This window comes from Notolepis coatsorum (genome assembly GCF_963971535.1).
Source record: "Notolepis coatsorum genome assembly, chromosome: 5".
Lineage (NCBI taxonomy): Eukaryota > Metazoa > Chordata > Actinopteri > Aulopiformes > Paralepididae > Notolepis > Notolepis coatsorum.
This window is the reverse complement of record NC_140169.1, coordinates 16,662,574-16,676,020: the sequence shown is the minus strand read 5'-3', so window position 1 is coordinate 16,676,020 and position 13,447 is coordinate 16,662,574. Positions and strand designations below refer to the sequence as shown.

Here is a 13,447-nt window from a genome sequence, read left to right as displayed (position 1 = left end):
TGTGACAAAATGGCATCCAATGTAATAAAAAAAGTCAACCAACGAACTCGATTCTTGTACCGGATCTCCTCTCTCAAGAATACCCTGAAGACTCTGGCAGGAGCACTCATTCAGGGGTACTACGACTATGCTTGCACCTCATGGTACCAAAGCACCTCAAAGGCGCTAAAAACAAAATTACAAACATCTCAAAACAAACTGGTCAGACTACTGCTTGACCTTACTCCTAGAACCCACCTCACCCCTGCCCACTTTGACAACCTAGGATGGCTTAGAGTAGACGACAGAGTACAGCAACTTGCAATGGGCCTGGTCTACAAGATACACTACACGACCAAGGTACCCATGTACATGTCAAAATACTTCCCAAAGGTCAGTGAATACCATGATCACAACACCAGAGGGAGCTCCACAAATCATGTTAAACCCAGATTCGGCTCAAATAAGGGACTAAACACGTTTCGCAATTATGCCACATCAATGTGGAACGCCCTACCCAAAGCTGTAAAGTAATGTGGATCACTACCCACTTTCAACACCTCTCTCAAGGGACACCTACGGGAGACTGCAATTCAACACTGGCCCCTGTAAATATCCTAACCCAACCCCCTCCAATGTACAGTCATTTACCTAGTATGGTTTTGTCAATAGTCCAATGTACAATTTTGTTTGTTTGTACAGTGTCTCCCCCCCCCCCCCTCAATGTACAGTTTTGCTTGTTTATACAGTGTGCCCCCCCCCCCCCCCCCCAACCACCTCCAATGTAAATTACCCAGTATGGTTGTCAATATCCCAACGTACCCAACCCCCCCCCACCCAACCTCCTCCAATGTACAGTTTCTACGTCAAATGTATATACTCCCTTTTCTTGACTCCTTCTGTATCACAAACAGTACTGTATTTGCAAATCTGGTATGTCATAAATGTATAGATGTAGCAGTACTGACTATCTGTATGTCATGTATGTCATATATGTCCTGATGAATTGAAAATGGGGGACCCTGATGTAAACAAGACGAAAGTCTTTCTCTGGTCTGCATCCCCTTAACAATTGTGTGTATTGAGCTGTACTGTATTGTACCCATTCTGCAATCTGTTAATAAAGTTTTCAATCAATCAATCAATCAATTGTCTCTAAACTTAGGTTTATGGCTCCCTGCTACCTTAAAAGGAAAGAGCTGAGGCCCATACATTCTTGTCCTGACACTAAAATAACAAGATGGACTCTCAGCTGTGTTCTTTTGTCTCCACATGGCCCTTTCTCACTGACACAGACACACTATCTCTATTGCATACTGTAGTATATTAACCATTAAAGTAACTCTGACATTAACATTCTCACTGTATTAACTTATAATTCCTTATAAACAGATTCAAATATACCTCACTTGTCTGGTTTCTGGCTTTAAACATATTATTTTTTAATGTATTTATTTTTTCAAAAGAAGATATTCAATGAATGGCTTGGCCACATCATGTCTGTGTGTTGCCTCTTCATCTGTGACAGACACTGTCAGACACTGCTTCTATTAAGGACACAGTCAAGTCACAGAAGCCAGTTTTACAAGCGGAGACAGGCTATTAAGTGTGAAGGACATTGAATATTGGTTTCCTTTCATTCCGAATATATATATACACCACTTTCACCTGGTCCTTTACAGAAGGTACATCTGGCTTGCCCCTGCCACAACAGGATAAAATATGCCCTTGCTTCATATTTGATGGCTGCTGGACCTGCTACCAAACTTAGCATTTTTCACTGCTAGAAGAAAACGAGCACCGACTCCTTGAATAGACTCTAGAATAGACAGTTTATTCCCCCACAGCGTGCAGATTTACCGCAGGCCAAGTACGCACAGCTAAATTGTTGTCGCTCATCGATTGACTCACTCACTGACTCACAGTCACGGACGATCCAACAGGGATGCTTTGCCAGCCGCTTGCACAGGCAGAGCCGTGGGTCTACGCAGCTTGGTGCTCCTTAAGATCTCTGTGATACGTTGTAAAGCTGCTACTTCCTGCTGCTTCGCTTGTTAGATATCCCGTCTTTTCGCCATGAAGTGAAATTAATTCATTTACCCCAATACTTCTACCATTAAAGAGCTATGCTGGAGCCCCCCCCCCCCCCCCCCCCCCCAAGGCTGAATGTCACATTTAAAGGTGCTGGTAACTGTGTTAAAATATGTGTTAAATAGTTCTACATTCTGACAGCCATCACTGATATACTTTTTCTAGTATTCCGTTCCCACTTCATCCAATCAGATGAGAAAACTGTATATATTCTTACTAGGGCTGTCAGTTTATCGCGTTAATTAGATTAATTAATTAGACAGCAAATTATCGCGTTATGAAAATTAACTCAAAATTAATTTAAAAAAAAAGAAAATATTTTTTAATCGCATTCATTCCATAAGAACGTAGAATACACATTTACAGACTTTTTTTAAATGTCCATTTGCATGTTCTTGGTATCTGATTCTAGGGACATCTATGGATCTCAGGGAATGTATTCCCAGTGTCAGAAATACTGTGTCTGTTACTAGGCTTGAGTAAATTGTAATGAACCAAATGAGAATATCAATTAATTTTTTTTTTGACTGTGAATAACACCATGCTCAAATTGACCAGACCTGAAAAATCCAAGCAAATGAATAAATGGAAGATGATTAAACAGAAGGTTTTGTAGATACAGTACTGAATTTTGCCATCCGGACACATGCCATTTGAAATATGATTATAGAATATAGAATATCAGGCCTAAAATGGTTATTCGATTAAAATGCGATTAATTAGATTAATTAATTACAAATCCTGTAATTAATTAGATTAATTGTTTTAATCGCCTGACAGCACACATTTTTACTTATCTTACCAAGCCAAATTAGCTTACTGCACTGGTAGATTATTTTACTTGTTTCAAGGACACATTTGCTTAACATTTTCTTATTTCTTACTTTTGTCAGACCATTTTTGCAGTGAGAGTTCTCACTGGTTGGATAAAGTTTGAACGGGATTCTATAACATTTATTTTGTGTTTACTGCAGAGCGGAGGGACTGGGAGACCCATGTTACTGACCAGACACTCTATACCATTGCTGTTGGAATGTAGAGCTATTATTTTAACATGTAGACCGATATTTAACCGATATCAACCGATACCGATATATGCAGGGTCCCCCCCCCCCCCCCCCCCCCCAAAAAAAAGGAATAATTTCAGGTAACCTGTTCCACACGATGTGAAAATCTTCATAAAATATATACCTAGGTAAATGGAATATTGCTCCACTTAAGGGCTATTTGCATATTCTTGGTATCTAGGTACATCTATGGACCTCAGGGAATGTATTCACAGTGTCAGAAATATTGTGTCTATTACTATGCTTGCTTAAATTGTGATGAAACAAAGGAGAATATGAATTATGATTTTCTTTGCATATTTGACAGTGAATAACACCATGATAATAATGACCAAACTTAAAAAACTGCCACTGATCTCGTTCAGTACCTTCTTGAGATCATGTGTACAAAGAATCTAAGGAAATTAATAAAGGGAAGATGATAAAACCGAAGGTTCTGTAGATACCATCCGGACCAATGCAATTTGAAATATTATTATAGAACATAGAATATGATGCATACATTACCTTATTATAGCCAATTCGCACATTTATATATATATATACATATATTATCTTTCAAATGCCCGAATTCAATTTGGATTTAGTATCACCAGGCGTGCATAAGAACAGATAATGAATGATATCTACTGTAATCTAGTGTACTTTTTTATTTTCCCCACAGTGCAACCGTTTTGAAACTAATTTCAGATCTAATTGTTCCTACATGCTAACAATAGGGAGGAGAAACTAACTGCGTTTCAATATTTGTCAAAAACGTTACCTTTTGTGGCTTATTATTGCGAATCATAACAATTATTGATATGATTCATTCAGAACGCTGAACTTTGAACCCCCCCAGTCTCTGACAGGAAGTGTAGTTCGGAAGAATTCCAACGCTGGTCGACAGCTATGCATGTCCTCTACAAAATGGCCACAAAAAGACTACAATTCCCATGGTTCAAAATGTCCATTTTCGTTTCAGGCTTGGAATAGACGATCGAAAATCGAAAACTTAAAACTATCTTTTAACACTTTTAACCTATTGCTAAACTAACGTATTGATGATAATATACATTCTACATGCTTTTGTGACATGTTAGTGATGTTAATACTTGAAAACGTTTGATTTTAAAATCGCAAATTTTTTGCATCACTCTGAAAAATATGGATCTATGATCATAATGTCATTTAGGGGTCGGTACCGACCCCGGGGGGTGGAACAACATTACATATATCTTGTTGTGTAATTAACACAACATTATGCATACTTTGACAATAAATAAAATAATAATTTGTTCTTACTTGCTTGCCTGGGTAAATAAAGGTTAAATAAAAAAAATTAAAATAAAAAAATAAAATTAAAAAGATTTAAACCGATACCGATATTTTTCGATATCAAATTTGTATGCCAATATCGGCCGATAATATCGGTAGGCTGATAATATCGGACATCCCTACCACTTACACTTACTGACAATATAAACCACAGAGCAAGGCTATGGAGTTACACTTTCTATTCTAGTATTATGTACCTGTCGTGCACCAGTTAAACCTTTCCAGCACACACATGACCCTAAAAGGAATAATTTTGCATGACTCTGGGACAATCAAAACTGTTAGTCTTGCCAAGTGCGGACCCTCCAGAGACAGAGCTGTGAGTGATCTATTTTGCATCTAGAGTAGACACAGAATGAACCCAGAAACTCACGTGGGTCAAATGACACTAACTGTAACTGAGTTGTGAAATAGTTTCTTGTTTCACTTCCTTTGGCAAACGTCACAGTGTTGGAAAATGCTAATTCTGATGCACTTCCTTGCTGCTTCAAAAGCATCAGCAGATCATAATTGTGAAATGAGTCTGTTTCATTTCCATCAAGTCACTGTCAGTATTGCTGATGACGCACAATAATTACAATGTTTATATGCCCGATTGAATAACCAAATAACATTTTTTGTTTTGTTTTATAAAGATTGAATATATACCAGATGCACACTTGATTCAACCGAATTACATTTTTGCCATTTAAAATCGTCTGTTACCTTTTATTTTAAGCACCAATTCTTTATTTGGGCAGGAAAAAGTGCAGTAAAGGGAAGCAGTTGGTGAAATGCATTGTGAGTTTAAAGCTGCACCATGAAATTTGTTTACGTTTATTTAGCTATAAATCATAGAGTTGGGCTGAGTTAGTAGACAATAGAAAACACTCCCAACAACAATGCATGGAATACAGTGAAATTCCCAATAATAGCTCTTCTGGTTGGGTACGACCAATGCTGCGAAATCCATAATCAAATCAAATCAAATCAAATGTATTTGTATAGGCCGAAATCACAACAAATTGCCTCAATGGGCTTCACAGATCAACAAGTAAACATCACAAAAGATCCACAATAAAATCCACAATTTTGCAATAAAAGGCTAGAATTTCCTTTCTAGATCATAAAATGTGAACGACACACATTTAGCAACAGGCCCAAAGTACCTTTAATTTCTCCGTACCTAAGTAAAGGAATGTATTTTTCATTGCTGTTTTCTCTCATCGGCCATGTATTTTCTTTTACATGAGGCAGTCACACATGGCAACATATTTTCATCAATATATCAAATGCAAAGTAGATTTTTCTGGGGGGGATTATTACAGGCTAGATTGATTGATTGATTGATTGATTGATTGATTGATTGATTGATTGATTGATTGATTGATTGATTGATTGACAACTTTATTAACAGATTGCAGAATGGGTACAATACAGTACGGCTCAATACACACAATTGTTAAGGGGATGCAGACCAGAGAAAGACTTTCGTCTTGTTTACATCAGGGTCCCCCATTTTCAATTCATCAGTAGCATGTGTCAATGATTAGCAACAACACTGATTTGGATGGATTTAGTTTTTTTGTGAAGCTTTAAGTCTATACGAAGATTTCAGATCTAGAGTAAATGGACTGCATTATAGCACTTTTATCCAAAGCGCTTTACAACTTATGCCTCACATTCACCCATTCACTCACACATTCACACACCGACGGTAGAGGCGACCAAAGTACCAACCTGCTCATCGAGAGCAGTTAGGGGTTAAGTGTCTTGCTCAAGGATGCTTTGATACACTGCCGGGAGGAGCTGGAATTGAAGGTCAAGGTCTTCAGCTGTGTTTTAAAACTCTGTAGGGTCAAGGCAGACCTAATTTGCAGTGGAAGACTGTTCCATAATTTAGGGGCAGCCACCGCAAAAGCTCGATCGCCTTTAGTCTTTAGCCTAGACCTCGGGACATCTAAGAGTAGTTTATTTGGTGACCTCAGTGCTCTAGCAGAGGTACACAGATGGAGGAGGGGCCAGACCATTTAACTCTTTGACGGCCAAACACGTAATATTACGTGTTTCACCGCCAACGTTTGAGCGCCAAAAACGTAATAATACGTTTTTAGATCCTTTGATCTTTTTCCTTTGATCCCCGTTCTAAACGGTCATCCGGATCATTCTAGATATCCCTGGCTCATTTGCCTATGTTGGAATTGCAATGCCGATCGAATCTCACCAGGTGGCAGTATCGGGACAATCAAAGGACGCTATAGGTGTGTCGCCTACCTTTTGAACTCTGATAGAAAGGGATCAGTAGAGACAATGTCTGAACTGGATTGTCAAGACTCGCTCTGAGGGGGAGGAGCTCTTGCAGAGCAATCATTAGGAGATCTGCTCGCCTCAAAACCTATAGCTTCCCGTAAACACGAGTAATTACATATAAACTAGTAATCGTGATCGCCTATGGGATCATTGGAATTATTCTTTTTGGAGTACCTTCTGGCTAAGGTAAGGACCCCCTATGTCTATTTTACCGAACCTGAAACATGTTTCTGTAATCACAGTGTCTTATGTTACCGGACCTAAACCAAGCTTTTTCTAACAGTCACATTTTCGGGGTAAGACTACCCCGAATTTGTGAAGGCACATGTGTACATGGTATATACCTTTGATTTGGGAGTATTTGGGGTTTCAGGGGATCAACCAGAACGATTTGGGCTTATTGCATATAACGCGTCTTATCTCGCTGGAAAAAGACTGGATTATTACTGGGATGCCTCTTAGTGCCAGTCAAGAGGCGTGCAGCAGCGTTCTGCACTAGCTGCAGGTGTCGCAGGGAGAGCTGGTCTAGACCCACATACAGGGCATTACAATAGTCCAGCCTAGATGATATAAAAGCATGGAGAATGACCCTCGCAGGTCATTGGGAGAGAGGTAGGGCTTTACCTTTGCCAAGAGCCTCAGCTGAAAAAAGGAGCATTTTCAGACCCAATTGAACCAGGAACCTTCTGATTACCAGACGACTGATCTATTTCCTGAGCCACTGTTGCCCACATGGTATATATGCATATAAATATATATATAAATACATGCTTGTGTGTGTGTGTGTGTGTGTGTGTGTGTGTGTGTGTGTGTGTGTGTGTGTGTGTGTGTGTGTGTGTGTGTGTGTGTGTGTGTGTGTGTGCGTGCGTGTGTGCGTGTGTGTGTGTGTGTGTGTGTGTGTGTGTGAAGGTGCCAAGGGCCGGTCTGGACCCCCTGGAGCCCCCGGTGACGAAGGACCAGGTGCACGGGGTGAAAAGGGAGACCCTGGAATTGCGGGTAAACAATCCATCCATGTAAAACTTTGAGCGGCGTCCTGTAACATTACATACCTATAGTGTCCTGTAATATTACACACCTATAGAGTCCTGTAACATTACACACCTATAGCGTCCTGTAACATTACACACCTATAGCGTCCTGTAACATTACATACCTATAGCATCCTGTATCATTACATACCTATAGCGTCCTGTAACATTAAACACCTATAGAGTCCTGTAACATTACACACCTATAGCGTCCTGTAACATTACACACCTATAGAGTCCTGTAACATTACAAACCTATAGCATCCTGTAACATTACACACCTATAGTGTCCTGTAACATTACACACCTATAGCGTCCTGTAACATTACATACCTATAGCGTCCTGTAACATTACATACCTATAGCGTCCTGTAACATTACACACCTATAGAGTCCTGTAACATTACACACCTATAGCGTCCTGTAACATTACATACCTATAGTGTCCTGTAACATTACACACCTATAGCATCCTGTAACATTACACACCTATAGAGTCCTGTAACATTACACACCTATAGTGTCCTGTAACATTACACACCTATAGCGTCCTGTAACATTACACACCTATAGAGTCCTGTAACATTACAAACCTATAGTGTACTGTAACATTACACACCTATAGCATCCTGTAACATTACACACCTATAGAGTCCTGTAACATTACACACCTATAGCATCCTGTAACATTACATACATATAGCGTCCTGTAACATTACACACCTATAGAGTCCTGTAACATTACATACCTATAGCGTCCTGTAACATTACACACCTATAGCGTCCTGTAACATTACACACCTATAGCGTCCTGTAACATTACATACCTATAGCATCCTGTAACATTACACACCTATAGCGTCCTGTAACATTACATACCTATAGCGTCCTGTAACATTACACACCTATAGCGTCCTGTAACATTACATACCTATAGTGTCCTGTAACATTACACACCTATAGCGTCCTGTAACATTACACACCTATAGCGTCCTGTAACATTACATACCTATAGCGTCCTGTAACATTACACACCTATAGAGTCCTGTAACATTACACACCTATAGCGCCATGTAACATTACACACATATAGCGTCCTGTAACATTACATACCTATAGTGTCCTGTAACATTACATACCTATAGTGTCCTGTAACATTACACACCTATAGCATCCTGTAACATTACATACCTATAGTGTCCTGTAACATTACACACCTATAGCGTCCTGTAACATTACACACCTATAGAGTCCTGTAACATTACACACCTATAGCGTCCTGTAACATTACAAACATATAGTGTCCTGTAACATTACACACCTATAGCATCCTGTAACATTACACACCTATAGAGTCCTGTAACATTACACACCTATAGTGTCCTGTAACATTACATACCTATAGTGTCCTGTAACATTACACACCTATAGCATCCTGTAACATTACATACCTATAGCGTCCTGTAACATTACACACCTATAGAGTCCTGTAACAATACATACATATAGCGTCCTGTAACATTACACACCTATAGCGTCCTGTAACATTACACACCTATAGTGTCCTGTAACATTACCTATCTATAGCATCCTGTAACATTATATATCTATAGCGTCCTGTAACATTACACACTTATAGTGTCCTGTAACATTACACACCTATAGTGTCCTGTAACATTACACACCTATAGTGTCCTGTAACATTACACACCTGTAGTGTCCTGTAACATTGCATACCTATAGTGTCCTGTAACATTACACACCTATAGAGTCCTGTAACATTACACACCTATAGCGTCATGTAACATTACACACATATAGCGTCCTGTAACATTACATACCTATAGTGTCCTGTAACATTACATACCTAGTGTCCTGTAACATTACACACCTATAGCATCCTGTAACATTACATACCTATAGTGTCCTGTAACATTACACACCTATAGCGTCCTGTAACATTACACACCTATAGAGTCCTGTAACATTACACACCTATAGCGTCCTGTAACATTACAAACCTATAGTGTCCTGTAACATTACACACCTATAGCATCCTGTAACATTACACACCTATAGAGTCCTGTAACATTACACACCTATAGTGTCCTGTAACATTACATACCTATAGTGTCCTGTAACATTACACACCTATAGCATCCTGTAACATTACATGCCAATAGCGTCCTGTAACATTACACACCTATAGAGTCCTGTAACATTACATACCTATAGCGTCCTGTAACATTACACACCTATAGCGTCCTGTAACATTACACACCTATAGCGTCCTGTAACATTACACACCTATAGCGTCCTGTAACATTACACACCTATAGCATCCTGTAACATTACATACCTATAGCGTCCTGTAACATTACACACCTATAGAGTCCTGTAACATTACACAACTATAGCGTCATGTAACATTACACACATATAGCGTCCTGTAACATTACATACCTATAGCGTCCTGTAACATTACATACCTATAGTGTCCTGTAACATTACACACCTATAGCGTCCTGTAACATTACATACCTATAGCGTCCTGTAACATTACACACCTATAGAGTCCTGTAACATTACACACCTATAGCGTCATGTAACATTACACACATATAGCGTCCTGTAACATTACATACCTATAGCGTCCTGTAACATTACATACCTATAGTGTCCTGTAACATTACACACCTATAGCATCCTGTAACATTACATACCTATAGTGTCCTGTAACATTACACACCTATAGCGTCCTGTAACATTACACACCTATAGAGTCCTGTAACATTACACACCTATAGTGTCCTGTAACATTACACAACTATAGCATCCTGTAACATTTCACACCTATAGAGTCCTGTAACATTACACACCTATAGTGTCCTGTAACATTACATACCTATAGTGTCATGTAACATTACACACCTATAGTGTCCTGTAACATTACACACTTATAGAGTCCTGTAACATTACACACCTATAGTGTCCTGTAACATTACACACCTATAGTGTCCTGTAACATTACACACCTATAGCATCCTGTAACATTACATACCTATAGCGTCCTGTAACATTACACACCTATAGAGTCCTGTAACATTACATACCTATAGCGTCCTGTAACATTACACACCTATAGCGTCCTGTAACATTACACACCTATAGCGTCCTGTAACATTACATACATATAGTGTCCTGTAACATTACACACCTATAGCATCCTGTAACATTACACACCTATAACATCCTGTAACATTACATACCTATAGCGTCCTGTAACATTACATACCTATAGTGTCCTGTAACATTACATACCTATAGCGTCCTGTAACATTACACACATATAGCGTCCTGTAACATTACACACATATAGCGTCCTGTAACATTACACACCTATAGCATCCTGTAACATTACATATCTATAGTGTCCTGTAACATTACACACCTATAGCATCCTGTAACATTACAAACCTATAGTGTACTGTAACATTACACACCTATAGCATCCTGTAACATTACAAACCTATAGTGTCCTGTAACATTACACAACTATAGCATCCTGTAACATTACACACCTATAGAGTCCTGTAACATTACACACGTATAGTGTCCTGTAACATTACATACCTATAGTGTCATTTAACATTACACACCTATAGTGTCCTGTAACATTACACACTTATAGAGTCCTGTAACATTACACACCTATAGTGTCCTGTAACATTACACACCTATAGTGTCCTGTAACATTACACACCTATAGCATCCTGTAACATTACATACCTATAGCGTCCTGTAACATTACACACCTATAGAGTCCTGTAACATTACATACCTATAGCGTCCTGTAACATTACACACCTATAGCGTCCTGTAACATTACACACCTATAGCGTCCTGTAACATTACATACATATAGTGTCCTGTAACATTACACACCTATAGCGTCCTGTAACATTACACACCTATAGCGTCCTGTAACATTACATACCTATAGCGTCCTGTAACATTACACACCTATAGAGTCCTGTAACATTACACACCTATAGCGTCATGTAACATTACACACATATAGCGTCCTGTAACATTACATACCTATAGCGTCCTGTAACATTACATACCTATAGTGTCCTGTAACATTACATACCTATAGTGTCCTGTAACATTACACACCTATAGCGTCCTGTAACATTACATACCTATAGTGTCCTGTAACATTACACACCTATAGCGTCCTGTAACATTACACACCTATAGTGTCCTGTAACATTACACACCTATAGCATCCTGTAACATTACATATCTATAGTGTCCTGTAACATTACACACCTATAGCATCCTGTAACATTACACACCTATAGCGTCCTGTAACATTACATACCTATAGCATCCTGTAACATTACACACCTATAGTGTCCTGTAATATTACACACCTATATAATCCTGTAACATTACATACCTATAGAGTCCTGTAACATTACATACCTATAGTGTCCTGTAACATTACACACCTATAGCGTCCTGTAACATTTCACACCTATAGAGTCCTGTAACATTACACACCTATAGTGTCCTGTAAAATTACACACCTATAGCATCCTGTAACATTACATACATATAGTGTCATGTAACATTACACACCTATAGTGTCCTGTAACATTACACACCTATAGCATCCTGTAACATTACACACCTATAGCATCATGTAACATTACCTATCTATAGCGTCCTGTAACATTACACACCTATAGCGTCCTGTAACATTACATACCTATAGCGTCCTGTAACATTACATACCTATAGTGTCCTGTAACATTACACACCTATAGTGTCCTGTAACATTACCTATCTATAGCGTCCTGTAACATTACACACTTATAGTGTCCTGTAACATTATATATCTATAGCGTCCTGTAACATTACACACTTATAGTGTCCTGTAACATTATATATCTATAGCGTCCTGTAACATTACACACTTATAGTGTCCTGTAACATTACACACCTATAGTGTCCTGCAACATTACACACCTATAGTGTCCTGTAACATTACACACCTATAGTGTCCTGTAACATTGCATACCTATAGTGTCCTGTAACATTACACACCTATAGTATCCTGTAACATTACACACCTATAGCGTCCTGTAACATTACATACCTATAGTGTCCTGTAAAATTACACACCTATAGCATCCTGTAACATTACATACATATAGCGTCATGTAACATTACACACCTATAGTGTCCTGTAACATTACACACCTATAGTGTCCTGTAACATTACACACCTATAGCATCCTGTAACATTACACACCTATAGCATCCTGTAACATTACACACCTATAGCATCCTGTAACATTACCTATCTATAGCGTCCTGTAACATTACACACCTATAGCGTCCTATAACATTACATACCTATAGCGTCCTGTAACATTACATACCTATAGTGTCCTGTAACATTACACACCTATAGTGTCCTGTAACATTACCTATCTATAGCATCCTGTAACATTATATACCTATAGCGTCCTGTAACATTGCATACCTATAGTGTTCTGTAACATTACACACCTATAGTATCCTGTAACATTACACACCTATAGCGTCCTGTAACATTACATACCTATAGCATCCTGTAACATTACACACCTATAGCATCCTGTA

At 38.8% G+C, this 13,447-nt stretch overlaps 1 protein-coding gene across 1 annotated transcript in view; it reads left to right on the top strand.

Annotated features, from left to right (window-relative positions):
• marco (macrophage receptor with collagenous structure) overlaps positions 1 to 13,447 on the top strand; it is a 99,629-nt gene that overhangs the window by 57,828 nt on the left and 28,354 nt on the right. Inside the window, exon 9 of the mRNA XM_084314799.1 lies at positions 7,653 to 7,739. Within this exon, the coding sequence (XP_084170925.1) occupies positions 7,653 to 7,739 (87 nt within the window). The remainder of the gene's footprint in view (positions 1 to 7,652; positions 7,740 to 13,447) is intronic.